The 19,141-nt window shown below is 41.7% G+C and overlaps 1 protein-coding gene across 7 annotated transcripts in view; it reads left to right on the plus strand.

The window, feature by feature from the left end:
* Positions 1-18,439, plus strand: part of SRPK2 (SRSF protein kinase 2) — a 140,113-nt gene extending 121,674 nt beyond the window's left edge. For 2 of the 7 annotated variants that reach the window (XM_071733991.1, XM_071733987.1), the window contains exons 14-16: positions 9,929-9,998; positions 11,231-11,323; positions 16,756-17,884. In XM_071733991.1, the coding sequence (XP_071590092.1) occupies positions 9,929-9,998; positions 11,231-11,323; positions 16,756-16,940 (348 nt within the window). In that variant the 3' untranslated portion in view covers positions 16,941-17,884. Of the gene's footprint in view, positions 1-9,928; positions 9,999-10,153; positions 10,251-10,710; positions 10,804-11,230; positions 11,324-16,755 lie in introns of those variants that run through there. The other 5 variants (XM_071733985.1, XM_071733988.1, XM_071733992.1 and 2 more) reach the window with 4 other exon arrangements.
* Positions 18,440-19,141: the final 702 nt, after the last annotated feature.

A 19,141-nucleotide genomic window follows, 5' to 3' on the forward strand; every position in this document is an offset into this window, starting at 1 on the left:
AGAAAAATTTAAAGAACATTCCGCTTTCTGGAACACTGTAGCATCTTCTTGAGGACAACTAAACTACATGCATCTTCTCATTAAAGATAGTTTTGGAAATACATTTAGAAAGATCTTTGTCTATTTTAAAAGTGAAAGCTTATTCAAACCTTTATATTTTACAAATACATTTCTGAAAAGAGTAATTGTGTGAGGAGGGTGAGAATGTTCAAATACTAGACACAGTTTGCAGGCGTGGGTGATGAGAAGAATTGCAGAGCTCAGAGGGAGAGGAGGAGGATTGAAAGGAACATAAAATCCTACAGATATTATAAGCTCAGCAAGCCATGTGTTGGAAGTAACTAACCCATAAGTAAAATTGCAAATATGTTTTCCCTGGAGTTTAATACTAGCTTTTGCCTTAGTACACAGGCAAGAACATCCATTTCCAAATTTACTTTTCCATTTGGGAGCAAAATGTAGAAATTTTCTATTACATTGAAAACAAAGCATATAAAACACTACACAATTTTGATTCTCAATTCTTTGCATTATTTTTAAGTAGCTGCAAAATTACTATAGAGACTTGTCATTCCTTTTACCTGTTATTTTGTAAACCTCAGTTGAACTTCATACCTTTTTTATGGTATGAATTCCCTAGTTCATCTTCTTTTAAGGTTGTACCTACCTTCTGCTGATTTTATATACAGTTTAGTAGCTAAAGCCAGATAAAAAAGAACTTAAATCTATCCAGGTTTGTGTTTAAAAAAAAAAGCAGGGTACTTAACAGCAATATCACAGCTAGGGTATATTCTTGCAGTACTTGAGATCTTCCAGCCCCTTTAATTTTTTTCCATGTTATATAAGCATTTTTACTTTCTTCATACTAATCCTTTGTCAAACTCATGGAAAAAAAAAAAGCCTAAAGAGTCTCTCTACATCAGGTGTAGCTTAATTCAGATTCACAGTAATTTATGGAATGTCAATATTTTAATGAGGAAATTATACTTTTGCTTTTTTGTGGTGTAAGGTCCAAAGATAGTGAAGCATATGAGGCAGAAACACTGCCAGTGTCTTCTGCTACAGACTTTGGTCTTCTGCCCTTAAAAATGCTGTAGAAATTCTATAGCACTGAAATACAGTAGTTGAATTCAATTGTCATCATTGTATAGATGTGTGAAAAACAGAGATCAGTCTCTCAAGCTCACCCCTAAAATTTCATTTCAACACCCCTCAAGATCTGCTTCCATTCCTGTACAGCTGAGAAAATGGACCAGAGCACTGTGAGTGCTGATCCTGTATCAGATGGAAAACAGGTCTGAAGTAGGGATTGACTTGAAGACCTAAGAGCTCTTTCTGCAGGGGACTTGTAAAAGATACTAAGCTAGGGAAACATTCCTGATGTGGAATTGCAAACTCCCAAATAATATATTTAGACTGTCTTTGGAAATGGTGATTTGATTGTCTCCAAACCCTGTAGCAGCCAAGAAACTGTGAAGAACCAAAATGTTCTAATGCCATTGTAGCCTCATTTGCCTACTGTAGATGTGAACCTAGATGTGGTTCAGAAAATGCCCTTCTAGCTTACTTTGCTCTAGCTCCATATTTAATTATCTGTATTTATATAATGTGTACTGTTGCAAAAGGATTGTCTGATGAAGCAGGATCTGGAGGTGTTTATTTTCAGCCAAAATACAGCTCGGGTGTACCCTGTTAGCCACGTTGTCCAAGTCTCAGAGGAGAGTAAAGAGAATTCCTTGACATATTGCTTTGCTTGAACAAGTCCAGAGACATTAAGGGTATTTTTGGAAGCAGTACTATGCAAAGTGAGTGATCTGATAGTATTGCCTTGACTTAGTATTAGTACTAGGCAATAGTATTGCCAAGAGGTGAGTTTCTGTCTTTCATGCTTTTCCCAGTGTGACAGTACCAAGCACACATGAAGTGGTGTCCTACCAGCTTACTCTGTATTGATTGCCTATGGTATTTTTCATTTCCTGATTTTCTAAAGTGAAAAAAAAATTATCAATTAAGGAGCAATTAATATGTTATTAAGTGATAGAAGTTTGAGGTTGTTTTCAGATTAGGTCAGTAATTGCTCTGATCAAATCCACCTGTCAGAAATACTGCGTATGTGAATGGGCAGGAAAGGTGCCATGTGGTTTTGCAGTGGGAGCTGTGTTCCAAAATTACAGATCCTGCCCTTCATTCTGATAATGATTTTGACTTTGGATGAGCTTTCTTGTCTCAATTTATTATCTACTGAATGATAGTGAATGTATTATAGAAATGGGTGCCTGGCATGAAAGATGTGGATGTGAAGTATTGTAAGGTGATATCAAAGCAAAGATGAGATATTATGATTTTAAAACTTAAAACTGAATCAGTGAGCTAATTCAGTGAAGTGGCACTGATACAGGGTTCAAAATATTTTGACCTCACTTGTATGGAATTGTATGCAAATGCATTTTGTAGATCTGTGTAAACCCATGCCTTTCAGATCAGAGATTTCTGACCACTGTTCTCATAGAGACTGATCCAAGTGTCCTGTTCACTCCTCCATCTGTGTAGCTCTTGCTGACAGAAGACCTGCTGCTTCAGAGTCATGGTCAGGTTCTCCATCTCAGTGGGTGTTAAGTTTCACAATGTGACTGCCAAAATCTCCCAAATAGGCTTTTGCTTACATGCAGTCCAGAACACTCTGCTTAGTAGTAAACAGCACACACAAAGACTCCCTAGCTTGCAAATAGAAAAGATTCTGAAGATTCTCCATCTGTAGTATATCAAGTACTGTGTCATATATTCCAGATAACATCTCCATTAAAAAAAAAATGGCCCAAAAAACCCCCCAGGCCTTTCTTTTAATTAATTTAGGGTCCATAGAATTTCCACATCAGAGGTTGGCCTCTAGGTTTGTACATAAAGCACCTCAATTCTTTTCATGTGTCATGGCTAATAGAAGTTATGAAGGACTACTTGAAGTGCATAGCACTAGGATTCATCTGAGATCTTTATTTGGTCTTGTGCTTTATAGATCTGCATCTGAACCTAAGGTTTTTTACTGCCTCTTGCTCTCTAATGAAATAATCTTGCTCACTGGAAACTGACCATGAGCAGCAACAGAGCTTTATTTTTGGCACAAAGTGTCAAGTCAAGCACAGGGATTGCGTTGTGTGACATAGCAGCAGACTTTTTTCCATCATACCATTTGCTGATCAGATTTATGTAGTCTTTAGTAATGAGGACGGAGACAATGATGATGATTTTTTTTAAACAAAAGCCTCTGATAATGGTGCCCTGAGCATGCAAACATCTGTGTTCATGTATGCACAACAACTTTCCTACCTTCCTGATGAATCTGAGTTTTAGGACATGCTGTGAGGTGTCTGTGCAGAGAGCTCTCCTCATCTGGGCTCTGCAAATACAGTTTGACTTCATCTAGCCATCAAATTCATGGTTTTGATGAATGTCACAGGGAAGAGTAGTCCTGTTTTATTTGTGTTATCTTTAGTCTAGAAGAGATTCTGATCAGGATTATTTGTGCTGCAAGTGTACATTAAAAGAGCCATGCAAGAACTCTGCTCAAATAGCATAAAATGTAGAAGAAACAGTGAAAAAGAGGGAAAAATAACTCAGTGCTAATAACTTTACAGTTCTGTTTCTTTTGGTGTTATGTCAGTGAATATGTAGCATTGTAAGCCAGCAGCCTGGGAGCTGACTCTTCTAATTTTAGATACAGAAGCATGGCCCAGTTCTTGTGCCCCAAAACTCGTTGACTATGATTTGAAGGATGAAAGGGAATACCCACAGGCCAATACCAGTCCTCTGCTCAGGTGATACGAGTCTCAGAGTCTTTAAGGGGAGAAAAAAAAGGCAGAGGAAAAAAGGATGATGATGCATCTCTTTGGATGCTTATAATCAGCACACTCACAATGAAAGAAGTTAGATGCCAGTGGGATTTTCCAGACTGTAACAGAACTGTTTGCTTGTTCTTTGCTTAGCAGAGAATACAAGGTGTGACTTAAATTGAGTCATTGTTTGCTGGACAAGGTCTGCCCTTTCTTTTTTTTAAACAATGTGACCTCTAAGTGTGATACTGGGCTACTCTCATGGAAAGCTAGATACTGTGTATCTCTGTCCATGTTTATTAAGTTCTAGAAAATTCTGTGTTCCCTTGGTAGTAAACAGTAGTAAACTGCTTTTTTATTAATGCCAACAGGGAGATGAATCTCTTGTTTTCACCCATAAAAAAGAAGAGATTTGCAACAAGCATTTGACAGGATTGAAACCACCGTAGATCGTTTAATTTTATCAGGCTGAATTTTCACATTTGTAGTACTGAGAGGAGCAGAAACTGAATAGGCACTGCATGATTTATTTCCTAAATCCCAAACCCCATGGAACACAGCATGCCACTGCTACTGCCAAGAAATCCTGGCAAGATAAGGGAGTTGGTAATGGCAGAGGGCATCCCTTCTTATTGATCTTAGAAATGACTGCAAGCACCATGGTTCCACTGCTTTTCTTTGTTGACGCTCCTTGGATTGGAGACAAGGAAAGCACCTGAAATGATGAATTTCATCATCTGACTTTCATTGTTCATCATATACAGTGTTACTTGAGCTGTGGAGGGTAGAATGACTATGACATGGTCTAGGACATTAATGAGGCTATGTTTTTAACACTTACTTGAGGTGGCTTTTGTGGTGAGTTATGTTTCCTGAAATACCTTCTTTTTTATAAGAAGAAGTAGAAAATAGATCATAACAAATAGCTGTAGACTGGCAGGAAATCAGAGAAGGTGAAAATTGTACTTCATGTTTGATCTGCCCAAAGAGAGCACAAATGATAAAAAATACTACAGGGCTGAGAGGAAGAGGAAAACAGCTTTCAAAATTAGGGAGAGAGGGAGATGGTGTTGAAAGGTAAGCAAGCTTATAGGGTTGTTTTTATTATTATGGGTATTTCAGTTCATGTAAGAGAACCAAGAGGGACAAAATTAAGAAATAAGCAGAATAGGTTAAGAATAAGCAGAGTACCTTGTGATATTAAGATTAAGCCTATACATGTATGTGCTTGTAGTTGAACCCTCAATTTACTTTTGTGCATAATTCCCTCTAACATAGGGTGGAGAGATAACTGCCCTTAACACTTCTGGGTTGAAAGTGGGGGGAAAAAATGATCATGTTTCCATGGGATCATGAGTACCATCATGCTAGTATGTGAGAGTGGCACACAACACTGGTGTGATGGCAAGCCTCAGTCTGCACAGGAGCAGTATTTTGAAGAAAAATGGAAAATCTGGTTGAGAAAAGAGAAAAACTTCAAGTCACTATGCACATATTTTTTAGTAGGCAGATACAGTACAAAGTTATTAATCACTGTACACCCTTTTTGAAGGTGGTGGGTGGACAACCTGAAACATTCAAAAGAAAATGATTTCCAAAGAACCTGGCTTTTCAAAGCAACCACTCAGCATGTGCATGATTCTGAGGCTGGAGTGCAGCAAATAATAGAAACATGTTTCCTTTTCAAGCATCCCATGCATGTCTGTGTTTTGTATATCTGGCCTTTCTTACCAAGAGCTAACCATGCAAAATGCCTTTTGTATTCTTTCCATTGCCTGGCTCCTCAGAGGGAGATGTCCATGGGAGAACAAACTGTCAACTGGCGCGCGTATCTCAAAAAGCTTTTTGCTCTTTTTCCCATGTTCCCACTTATCTGTGGAACAGTGTTCTTAAGCCTATTTTTAACGCAGTTACAAGCTTCTCATTCACAGCTCTTCATTTCATCTGGGGCAGAGAAACTCTGGCCAAGAGCTGGATCTTGTCTGTCTGAATAATAATTCTGGCCTGTAGCTAGTTGTCCTTTTTCAGCTGGGGCTTCAGAAGAGGAATTCAGGGAGGCTGATGCAGTCCAAGTGAATTGTTCTTCCAATTTTCTCCCAGACAGCTTTCCCTAGGCATGCATCCATTTTCAGCCACCAGATTGAGTACACAGCTGTCACACAGTGAAAATGTGGCTATTGCCAATGGTGTGATTAGACAAGGATCTATAATACACCATAGTGATGCCAGCAGTTCAGTGTTATGGTAGGTTCATGCACAATTGTGTGGCAAGAAAGGAATCAGTCTCTCCAGAGCTGACAAAAGCAGCAGTGTGACAATATATATGAAATGTTCTCCAGTTCTCCATCTCCAGATGGGGAAAAGCAGTCTAGACTGTTTTTCTGTGATAACCCTAGGAAAAGGATAAGTAGCAATTATCAGTACAGTCAGTATGGATGGATGGTTGCCTTTGGCTTTTGTGCCATATGTTGAGTGTGCTGTATCTCTCATTTGTTATCTCCATGTAACAACTGAAGTTCTGATTTCTGTGAGGTAAATGTCAGTATTAAGTGAAAAGATCATGGTAATTTAGATTCAGAGTTTCTGTCAAAAAACTAGTTTTTATAAACTATTACTTTCAAAGGAAAAGCAAGTAATTATGATTAATCTGTACCATCATAGAAATAATAGACAAATTTAGGTTAAAGGGGATCTCTAGGAGTCTGCCTGCTGCTGGAACCGTGGTTAACATCAGGGTTAGAGGAGGTTACTCAGAGCCTCATCCAGATGAGGTGCAAGTATCTGTCAGGATGGCATTTCCACAGCCTTTCTGAGCAGCCTGTCCCAGTGCTCAGCTGGTCTCATTGAAGAATTTTTTTCTTTGTATCTAGTTGGAATTTCCCATCTTTCTCCTTCTGTCTGTTCTCTGTTGTCCTTTCCTCTGCTTTGTTACTGCCTTTCAGACAGTGGAGTACAACAATTAACTCACCCCTGGTCCTTTCCTTCTCCAACCTGAACAAACACAGCCACACCATCCTCTCACCCTGCATCCTCTGCTCAGCCCCATAACATCTTAGAAGTCCTCCTTGGGTTTTGTCCACTTTGGCAGGCTCTGTCTCATACTGGTGGCCTCAAACTGATCACAGGTCTCCAGATGCAGATGGGGAGAGGGGAAGTCACTTCCTCTGAGGACTGGGAACACTCTTGTTCCATACAGCCCAGTATGTATTTAGCCTTCATTAAGCCTTCATTACCACGAGGGTGCACTGCTGGCCTGAGCTCAACTTGCTGCCCCTCAGGGTTTCCACCTCCTGATTATATCACTGAGTGTCAACTTAGGATTTGGAGACTGGGTGGTTTTATGTGCCCCACAGTTGGGTGCAAAATGTTGGTAAGTACCAGAAAATTCTCAGGAAGTCCAACACAGCACTGGCTGTTGTTCTGGGTACCAGCAGCTGAGAGCTCTTCATTTTACTTGCACTGACTCAGTAACAGGACTGCAAATGCTTTCTAGTGCACCACACACTTGCATGTGAGCTTAAAGAGAGAGAAGAACTTTGATACCATCCAGAGGTGTTGTAGGCCTTCTTGTGGCTATTTACCTTCTTATTAATGCATTTTTACTGATGATTCTATTTATGGTAAAAAACCTATGTCGGTGATTTATTATTTTTTAAAAAGGCCCCGTAATTTAATTTATCTTGTACTATCTAGCCAGTCCGTCCTACAGATATGTAGGAACTTTTTACCAGGTTGCTACAGATGAAACAGTGTCTTGTGTGAATGCTAACAAGCATTATTTCAGAGATTTATTGCAGCACTCAGAAGGCAAGGCTTTCTCTGGGCTGTCCCTGTGTACATCTGAGTCAGAAGTTTCTTCGTTCTTGTTGCAGAGTCCTTTAATGAGTCAGGAAATCAAATGTCTGAGACACTGTGGCTCCAGCCCATGCTGGGAATGGTGTCAAAGCTGTATAAAAAGGATAAAAGAAGCAGCAGAATCACTTTGAAAAGCTTTAGTTTCTCTTCATCAAAAAGAATGGTAAAAATACCTCAAACCTATGAGAGCTCACAGCTCTTCCTAAAAACAAACAGATCTAAAATTCAGTATATCACAGTGGTATGCTTACTTCTTGTGCTTCTCTATGAGCAGGTCTTACAGTTTTTCCAACTCAGTCTGTTTAGTCCTGTGGAGACATGTTGGAACTATTAAAACATCATTTTGAGGGGGACAGAATCTGTATTCTTCTGGAGTCTACCTTGGGGCTAAATGCAACTATGTTTCTGTTGTCCTCCGGGAATCTGGGTTTCATAGCAATGAGTTTCTTAGTGTCCTCAGAAATCAACCCTGTCAGCATGTGTTCTCCTAGGAAAGCTGGTCCCACTGTTCCATAGGATACATGGATATATTGCCATGAGGTACAGAGGGGACGATTGAGTCTTCTTAATCTCATTTGAGGAGTTCAACAATAATCTCCCTGCTGTGTTTAGAGATAACCTGCCAGTGAACTCCACTGGCTACTCTAAAAATTTCATTGGTCTAAATGCCTGCTAATAATGAAGGCCTTCAGATTTTTTAAATGTAAAATAAAACCAATAAAAACTCTAAATCTTGACCTGAGAGTAGAATAAGAAAAAACGTGAATGACTGTTTATTAGTGATAATGACTTTAGAATTAAAGGCCTGTTTGTAGGATCAACAGAAATGTCAGCAAGGGACATTCTTGCTTTCTTGGCTGCTGTGTGTGAATGCAATGAAATATTTTGGCTATATCTCCTTTGGATGACAGTGTAGTTCACAGCTTGAAAAAGCCAAGTGCCCATAAATAGACTAAATTTATAGGTGGTTTGACAACTCTAGATTATGAATTGGAACAGAGAGTGTATATTTTCAGGAGACAAGATATTTTGTAGTAAATGTTCTGATGGAGTGAAATTCCCTCCTAGAGCTGTGCCAGGGCGTTCTGCCTGATTTTTGGAATGATTTTCTGGATTGGATGCTGTCACTGGTCTTGGAGATGGAAATAGTTTGATGTTTAAACCACCTGGAAAGAATTAGATTCCTGTGGCTGCTTGGGTAATTGGTGATTCAGAGCAGAAAGAGAATAGTTTAACAAATTAGACTAGATGAATCCGTGTTTGTATGAGAGCTTCCAGCTCTCATATCAGCTTCTAATATGCATGACACCCACAAAAAAACCCCTCAGTTTTGTCCTGGCCTAACTGACATGAGGCTAGCATCCCACTGAAGCACTGAAATGAGCTGAGGGGACAAATCATCACTGTGTCTGCTCTGGATTCCTTCCTCAATGTCAGTCTCAGTATTTTACCCCACAGTTGCAATATTTATTTTGATGTCTTCTGATTCACCAAAAATACCTTTTTTTAAACTATACCAGATGTAGAGTCATCAAGGAAGCATATACCCTGTTTGCCAATTTCAAGTGATTAATTATAGATAGATTTTATTTCTGATTCAGCTTTTATTATTTCAGTCTCCAGCAGAGACTCCCATATCAGTCTATGAGAGATAATTACCCTTCAGGTACAAGTGTATCTTTTTATTATATATATGTTTAGAAATACCCCTCTCTCAGCTTGGTTAACTTACAGATACTTTAACATGACCAACAGACAGCACCTGGGTATGTTAAAACATGTTTGGGTCAGACCAGTGCCCCCCTCACACTGCATGCACTGATCTGTCCAGAGCCGCTTCCTCTGCAGCCGCGTGCGCTTCGCTGCCTCCCACCCCTGGGGACCAGGGCTGAACGTGGAGCTCTGGGGTTGCTGGTTGGAGAGGAACAGCAGTTCCACACCCCCCTGTCCACCTCCTTCTTTCATCCTGGTTGAGTAGGCAGAAACTCGTGGGGTTTGGGTGTGCTGCCTGGGGCTGAGGTTCCGGGGGCTGAACTCTCCAGAGCCGGGGTTCAGGACATCTCTGCTCTGCAGGAATGGTGCTCCCCAGGTAAGTGGCCTCACCCGAGTCTCAGATCCAGCTGTAGGCCTTTAGCTTTGAATATCAATTCCTTCTTGGTTCTGAGATAGTTGTAATGTTTTTCTGACATCCTAAGATTAAAAACACTGTTTCTGAAATACCCATAAATATATCTGTTATGTTATAGGCTTTTGAGCTAGCGACTGGAGATTATTTGTTTGAACCACACTCTGGTGAAGACTATTCCAGGGATGAAGGTATGAATCTTTTTGATATTACATGAGTTTCTATATACTTTCATGCTCCTCTTCCTAAATTTCCAGTGAGCTTACAGTGGGGTGAAGTTTTGTATTTGAGTGAACTGTTCATACACATTGTTTCCAGAATATAAATACAGTTTTTTTCTTTTTAGTTTTAAGTTCGATCACTAGCAATGGGTGGGCAAAAACTCCCTTCTGCAGATATTCATCTACTTAACAACTGCCTGAAGGAATTAAACTGCCCTTCTTGTAAGATTGCATATGTGTGGAAACCTGATTGAGAATAACAGCATTTAGTTTAGAAAAGAAACAACAAATTTGAACTTTATAGTATATTCTCTTTATAAGAGTGACACTGGAATAATGTTTACATTGTGTATTTTTCTTTTAATTAGGCAATTACTAATTATTATTTTTAAAAATCAGAATTAACTCCTGCTTCCATCTGTATACCTGTCCATTTTCATGCTTGTTTGCTTGTAAATGCTCTCTGCAGTGGTAATGTGGGCATCATTCATTGTTCCTAAATGCTACTAATGATGCCAGAGCTCTGCTGATCCTGGAAACCTCTGCATGGATTTGCTGCAAACATTGTTGATTTGAAACTATTTCTGATTTTTTACTAATTCCAGTTTCTTTCCTCTTCTTTTTTATCCCATCCTTTCCCTGCCCCTTCCACTCCCGTATCCTTTTTTTCTCTCCCTCATAGACCACATAGCACACATCATAGAGCTGCTAGGCAATATCCCAAGGCACTTTGCTCTATCTGGAAAATATTCTCGGGAATTCTTCAATCGCAGAGGTAGTACCTCTTCTTTTTGAAAGGTGCCGTGATGCAGACAGAAGTGGAATTGCTGTTGCTGGTTGTAGCATGTCTCACTCAGGAGCATTTCCTGAAATCACACAGCAGAAATTGCTTTTTGAAAAACAAAATACACAGGAACCTGTGTCAAATTATTTTTTTTTTCAGCTGAATGTTCTGAAAAATAATTGTTGGTACATTTTAAATTGCATAGCAAAACTTGTTTGTAGCAGCTGATACCCAAAGGTTGTTTTTAGAAAGAAGTTTTGCTGAAAGCATCTTTTCAAATTAGCCATGGAGCTCACATGTCTTTTTCACCAGGATCAATCTATTTCTGTCTGTACCGGGCCAGTGTTAGTGTGTGCATGCAATGTACTGATTAAACTGTTGTATGTTTCTGTTTTGCTGGCAATGTTCTCCAATGCAGACCACATAGCATTGATCATTGAACTGCTGGGAAAAATCCCTCGAAAATACGCTATGTTGGGGAAATATTCCAAGGAGTTTTTCACCAAAAAAGGTAACGGTGTTTATGCAACACTAATTTAAAGCATAGTACTATCCAAAAGGAGAGTATGTTCATTTATGGCTACTCAAGAAATAGATTCGTTTAAGTGGAGAGCTCTTATTAAAGAAGAATTCTGGTGTAAACTTGACTTTCTGAGAAAAGCCACAGTTTGCAGTATTCATTTCAATATTTCATTTGAAATTCATTTGGGGATTTACTCAACAAAGTGTGGATGTTAACAAATGTCTGTGTGAATCTGTTGTCCAGTGTTTCTGTAAATGTAAGGAATCAAGTGATGCGTAGTTCCTAACATGATGAAAAATCATCTGTCAACTACTTCTGATCATATGTAGTGGTCCAGCAGATGCTACTGATGAGGAATATCTGAGGGAGGTGAGAAGGGACTGTCTGGGTGATAGAGACACAGCCATGTGCAGTCAGTACTCATACTCTCATAACCTCCCTGAAGGGAGAGTGTGCAGGATTGCTGTGACAGAGTGATGAAGAAGGCCACTCAGCTCTGCACCACTGCTGCCTCTCTCCAAACACTCCAAGTCACCATAATGCTGGAGTGCCACAGCCATAAGCAATGGCTCTGCTGTGTTTGGCACTGTACAGAAGTGCAACCCCTCTAAAATTAAAACCCGTGTCAACTGCTATGAGAAAGTATTTAATCTGAGCAAACACTCCAGGCTTTACAGATCTTTTATCTTTTTGTACTGTGCCTCTGCTCAGGCTGCTCTTTCAGACAGGTTTTTGACAGTTGAAGGAATGTGGTGCTGCTTCAAGTGTCTTTGTGCCCTCTGTGTATGAGACAGCCCTGTGTTTTGTCTGGGGTCAGGAGCATCCATCCCATTACATCTGGGGCTGTCAGGAGCAGCTGCGGCTCCCTACTGGCCCCTCTCTCACAGAGTGGTAGGAAGGAACCTGAGACCTTCCAGTCCGACCCCTCTGCCAGGGCCTGCCCACCTGGGGACAATTCAGTGACTCTTCATCCCCTCACACCAGAGCTGCCTCTCGTGTGTGTTTGTGTGTGTCTGAGTCCCCCTGGTGCAGCAGGGACCTCTGCCTGCTGCTGCTGCCTTAGGAAGGGTGTAGTGGCATAAACACAGTGTGAAGAAAGGTGGCAGTGATGATCAAGGAGATGGAGTCTGTGTGGGGGAGTCTGAAATGCCTGAGGCTTTTTAATGTGGAGGGGAGGAACTTGCTGGAGGAGGAATGAAGGTTTACAAAATGGGTAAGCTGAAAACAGAGGTGTTGTTCCTCAGCACCCGTTACATGAGAGCTGGGCTTCTCAAGGGAACTTGTTGGGGTGGCTTTAAAACATTTCCCCACAGAGCAGGCAGTGAGCTTCAGGAGGCTGCTGCCACTGGGCCTGCAAAGGGGCCTCATCAGTAGGCTCCAAAGCAGTCTCAGGTTAGCAGAGATGAACAGACTTGGGGCTGACAGGTTTGTGAAGTTCCAAAGCAGCAAGAGGGGTGGGCAGGAGATACCCTCTGGCACACCCACGCACACCCGTGACAGGGACTGCAGCTGCTGGAATGAGGGGCAGGACCTGCAGAGAGGCTCCCCCTCCCTCCCTGCTTATGGCAGGTACTGAATTAGAAAGATTCCTCAGCCCGATCCCCCTAAAAAGCATATCCCATGTTTCTAATTTTCACTTTGCACCGGATGGGTTGGCATTTTCTAATGTTGTCATGGAAGCTTAAAATGACCAAACAGTTACACAGTGATCAGTGTTTGTGATGCACAGAAAAGGGCAGTTTGCAAAATTCCCATGAAGTGGAGAGTTTCGTGTGCTTCTGCCAGCATCTCCTGCTGCCAAAGTGTCAGTGTTGTCCTCTGGAGCCTGAACTTCAGTCACTTCTTCAGGGGCACCATCTGCCATGAGATCAGAGGCCATGTAACACAGGCCTGGGGCTCCTTTGAAAATTTCATGCTGCAACTTAGAAATCTGACTGTGGGCTCCTGTTCTGAAACATCAGCCCTGGTGAAAAATGAAGAAGTCACGATTTGAGTGTTAGTGCTGTCCATAAGAAAGTTCAGTCTCAGAGAGACACTTTAAACATTCAAATTGTTTCATTGAATGTCCCAGGCACAAAAGGAAAGGTGGTGTCAGCTAACAGGTTTACAGGATGGAGTCTTCCCAGTAATTGCCTGAAGCAGTTTGTGACATTCAAATAGGATGCGTTTAAATGTGGAAAGGCCTTTATAAGCTGCTTCTTAGTCACTGTAACACAGATGCTCACATACTTTTTATAGGGTTTCATCTTGACTGAGCCCAGTAATAACTCCATCGAGTCCTTTTCTCCAGTGCCTCCATGGAAGCAATTTTGTCTGTAAAATTAGTCAACACATTTCAGCACTGAAACTTAAAGCCTTTTTGTTTTTTCCAGACTGTGGTTTTCTTTGTTTTTCTTGTGGTAGTTGCTACCCTGTTGCCTTGTGAGCTAAACCTGTGCCAGGAGCTGGCTAGGTACTGACTTTGCCTAGTGGAAGTTTTAACAAGGAAAAGCACTGCTGCTTATTTAACACCCTGGAGGGGGGGAGGGCTCTTCTCCACCTCCCTCACCTTCTGTCTGCTGCACCATGGGGCCTTACCAGCAGTTTTCTCATTAGTTCTCAGGAGCACGTCCTCAAAATAATGCACTAGCAGATTATATCCCACTGCTGCTCCCCAGTCCTTCACATCATCCATTTGTTCCTGTTCAGTGATCCATCCTCCTGTTGCTTGGTGACTCATCTCAAATTTGTCTTGGGCAAATTTCATGGACTACCTCTGGGTTTTTTGTATTATGGTCAGCAGAGAAAGCTTTAAATAGCATCTTACCCCTCACAGGTCTTTCAGAAATTTCTTTAGTAATTTCCTTCTGACTTAACATTCCAGTTTTCAGGTCTGTTGCTGCCTCTGCTTTGACCATAGGGGTGTTACAGTTCTGACAGCTCTGTCCTGTACAGAGATCCTGTGATCTTCACTCTAAAAAAACTAAATAAAGAGCTTCTGTTCACTTACTATTACATTTTCTTTGAAATTTCATTTTAGTGCCTTGACTACTGATGGTGCCAAACCAGTGCTCCCGTGCTTTTCATTTCTCCCCTAAATATAGGTACTGACTTTCTGTCTTCCAAGTACATGGTACAGACCTCTTGAACTAGATGAAAATGTGTGTTGCCAGACCACCTCCATTTCCTGAGCTGCTTTAGGATGGAAATGAGATGAAGCCACCACATTAAAAAAAATTATTTGGGCTTTCATCCACCTCTTTTATATTAATTGCCTTTTACTTACCCTGTTTTGACTCCATGGTCAGCATCATGACCTTTACTGAAAACTGAAGCACCTCTTAAATTCTTGTCCCCCACAGAATTAATTTTTACTGTATCCCATCTTCTTAAACACTTTTACAAGCTTCACAGAATTTCTTGGGGAAAACTTCAACCTGTAGTGCTAAAGTAGTTTGTTCCTTAGCAAAACAGCACTGGGGAAGGTTGTGCTGCCCAGTGTGGGCTGCTCTTAGCTTGGGCATTTCAACCTCTACTTTTACAGAATAAGAAAAGTATTCAAAACAATGTGAACCCATTTTTCACTGTGACCCTAAGAGCCTCATCTTGCAGTCTTTCATTATACAACCTGTCTAAAACAACCTAGTTTGAATATGAAGGTGCAGATAGTGCTGCATGGAAACACCCCCCCCCCCCTAAAGTTTCTCTAGTTTGGTAAATGAATGTGGAATCTTTGCAATGAATGCTGTAAGCTGCAGTTGCTATGGATGCAGACCGATTATTTTTATGTTTTAGCCATTTTTACTTGCAGTCAATATAACAAGTCACTGGTTTTCTGTCTTCTTTTGGCACTACTTGAGCTTATGCATTCTTACTAGAAAGCTGACTACCTGTTTGTGTTAGTTGTCAGTACAAGCTTTTGGAAACCTTCAGAAGGGTAAGCTTTTCTGCACTTAAATTTCAGAGCTGCACAAACATTTTAAAGGGCTGAGAGTTAGCCTGGAAATGAATACATTTCTCTGATAAATGCTGTCCTTTCTGTGCATTCATACTGAGGATAATGTGGGCTCAAAGCTGAGCCTTTTTTTGTTGGACTTATTGGGTAGTGATGGGACATGCTTGTGCTGTAATTGTACAGGCATAAACCAGTAGGATGTGCCCTCTGCTTTTGTGCCTCTCTATCTCAGCATCCTTTGAGATGGAAAGGAAAGCAGACAGCTGTGGGCAGCACATCTTTCTGTTACCAGCAGGTCTCTTTTTCTCTGGTGAGTGACCATTTGCACACTTGCTCTTTAGGGCTTTTCACAAGAGCACCTGGGAGCTGCTTTATCAAGTGTTGCACTGTGCCTAGAACCTTCTGCTGTGGCCTGAGGTAGCAGCAGCACGTCCTGCTGGGCCTGTGGCAATTTTAATCCATTGCATTCAGATGCTGAGACTCTCAGAGGTTTTTTGAAGTCAGGGGTTTCTTCTCCTGCCCTGAAACTTCTGTAGTCGCAGTGATGTACAGTAACTCACACCTGTGAGCTGATGTCTGATGGCATTTTATGGGCAGTAGATTACAGCCAGAGAGAACAATGAAGCTGCCAAACCACTTTGCTTAAAAATAACATGGCCTGTGAATCCCCATACCACTGATGGTGAAATGTGCTTGTCAAGCTATGGCTGAGTCATGTTCACCTTCCAGGATTGGCTGAGAACCCATTGTGGTCCTCAGCAGTTCAGGGGACATCACAGAATCACTGGGCTGAAGTATTTTTTGTAGTGTCACATGGTGACTCAGATACATGCCTGGGAAGGAGGGAGATGCCAGTGGGGAAGGCAGGGAGCAGCCAGAAGAGGCTGTCTTCCCCATCACAGCAAACATCCTGTGGATAGATCTGGTTTGAATGGCAGAAGAGTTCAAAGAGTTCTGGCTTTCTCTTAGGAGAGACTCCTTTTGGGTGTGCTTGCCTGGGAAATGGAGCAGAATCTCCAGGTGCCAAACTGTGCTTGGCTGGGTCTGCAATGGATCACCACTCTGCTGCCACGCCGTGGGGCAGGGACCTGTGTTGCTGAGACCCCCTTCTGGGGGGGCCTTTGGGTCGGGGTGGTTTGTGTGGCTGGGGTGTGCTGGCTGGGGAGGGAAGGGCTGTGCCGTTCTCTGCCCGGGACCTGAGCGAGGCCTTTGTGCATGGCAGCCAGAACCAAGGCAGCAAGGAGAATCAGTGAGTCTGGGCATCACACACAGCTCCCTGCAGGAATGATTTCTTGGTTCTGCCATCGGGCAGCCTCGTCTCCTTTGAGGACCCCAAGCAAGCTTTGCAATGTGCTGCGCTTCCTCAAGAATGGTTTCACTGGTCACAGTGCTGTGAAAGCAGAGCGGGAGAAAAACGAAACAGGGATAAGTCACTTCCAGGGATCTTGAGGTAATTTCCTAATAGCAGCAATGTTTCTGTTTGCAGGAGAACTCCGACACATTACCAAGCTGAAACCTTGGAGTCTTTTTGATGTGCTTGTGGAGAAGTATGGTTGGCCTCACGAAGATGCTGCACAGTTTACAGATTTCCTGATTCCTATGCTAGAAATGGTCCCAGAGAAACGTGCTTCAGCTGGAGAATGCCTCAGGCATCCATGGCTGAATTCTTAGCAGAATCTCCCAGCTGTCAGAAAAAGCCAGCAACCACTTTCCAATGCATTGGACCTAAACGGTGACTGTCACAAATTCTTTAGCAGGATCACACGTGAGCTGGCTTCAATCCTCAGACCTTTGTTTTGCTTGAGGTACTGTTTGACATTTTGCTTTTTGTGCACTGTGTTCTTGGGGAAGGGTAGTCTTTTTGTCTTCAGCTAGTAGTTTACTCACCCACTTTCTTCAGAAAACACTTAACGTGTCTTTAAGCATTGTTTCTTGTGTTGTGTGGCATTCAGACGTCAGATTTTTGAACAAAGGAAACTTCCCCCCATGTGTTTTGGCAAGTTTTGTAACTATTTATGGAAAAAAAAAATATTTTAGCTGATGCATATTATATAATTTACAAGCGTAAGAAATTTATCAAGTCAGAACTGAGTTATGGCAAGGAATTGTACAATTTTATCTTCTGGCAAAGGGACATCATTCTTGTATTATAGTGTATGTAAATGCACCCTGTAAATGTTTATTTCCATTTAAATATGGGACTGGGGACTCAATTTCAGAGTAAAGCAACTAAGTTTTAGAGAGCTTTATAGCAAATCAATTGCATGTAGTGGACTTCAGACTGCTTTAAGGAATTGTGTAAACTTTCTATTCTGTAGCAGTTCCCGTTCATTGGATTTTAAACAAAGTGGCTCTGGTTTACAGGATTTCATTCCCCAAATGGCACTTTAAAGGAAGGCTAGACTTCTTTCTAATAAAGTATGCATTATCATTTAGCACTCCCTTTTAGAACTTTTGCCTATTTTAAGTGCTTTTAAGAAAAGAGAAAAATAGCAATTTCCCTTACAATGTGATAGTGAAGACATGGTACCATATGGTGTTGCCTTTTTATAAGCACTGTAAGTTGTACTATACCTTAAGAGAAAAAATAAATTAAAAGTCGAGCATGAGAATCACTCTCTGTGTAGAATTACTGATCTTTTATAATAAAAGCGTGTGCTTGGAATCAGTTAAGGAAGGATATAGCTGCAAAAACTTACAGTGCAGTGGGTGAGATAATCCAAGAAGCAAGATCATGCTCATTCCATTCATAGCTTTACACGTTTCTAAAACAAATTGCACTAGCTTTATTCTTTCCCATAACCAGACATACGACAACCATTGTAAGTTGCACGCAACAATGTCAGGTTTCCTAGGACAAAAAAAAAAACAAAAAAAGCAAAAAAAAAAAAAAAAAAAAAAGCTGCATAGGCTGAAGCTTATAGGCAATATGGATTTTAGAATGTACAGCACGGAGGCGTTTTGTCCTCTTCTAGAAGTCAGTGGGATGAATGTAAGCTTATGCTGATCTTCATGTAACTACGGTGCCACTTTTTCTTGACTTTGTCCATATGAAATTTATTCACATGCCTTTGCAATAACTAGATTGTGGTAAGATAGCCCCATGCTGTAACAATAACCAGTTGTTTGAGGTGCTTGCAGTTGTCTAATTAAAGTGTTTTGTTTTTTCAGACAGTGTGCTGGTCATTGGAATCTTTACTAGCCCTGACACCAACTGTATTTTGCTAGAGATCCCTGTCAGTGTGTGTGGGGGGGTGTTTCAGCATGGCCAAAGTGCAAAGCAGCTTTTTGTGTTCGTGTCAGCAAAGCACCACCTGGTGTCTGTCAGAGCATCCTGAAGGGTAACGTGGCTCCAGGGGCTGTGTGTGAGCAGTTGCTGGGTGAAACATGACAAAACTGAGAGGAGTGTTAGCATCATACAAGGTGTTGAACTGCTGTCAACAAGCAAACGATTACCCCATAGGCTCGTGCAGCCACTCCTCCAAAAAGAACCTGCAAACACACGGATCAGGAGAAACCTGTCCAAGCACTGAGGCCCTGCCAGCAGCTGGGTTTGAGGACTCTGCCTTCACCCTCTGCTGCCAGCGCCTCACACCGGAACCGGGTTTAACAGCTGCAAGGATGACACCAGTGAGGAGGACGGTACCGCAGCGGACTCTGGAGCTAGAGGTAAAAATTATGTTCAGCTTCACATCTGGACCAGTCATGCTGAGTCTCTGCAACTAACGAGATGCTTCTTCTTGAGTACATAGAAAATATTAGCAAGTGCCTGAGGGCCCCGCTGTGATGCGAGCACTGCGCCCATGGGACCCTCACCTCCTGCCCGCCCTGTCCTGCGCCCAGCGGCTCCCGCCCCGCCACACGCAGTGTGT

The sequence above is a fragment of the Heliangelus exortis genome, chromosome 1 (assembly GCF_036169615.1).
Source record: "Heliangelus exortis chromosome 1, bHelExo1.hap1, whole genome shotgun sequence".
NCBI lineage: Eukaryota > Metazoa > Chordata > Aves > Apodiformes > Trochilidae > Heliangelus > Heliangelus exortis.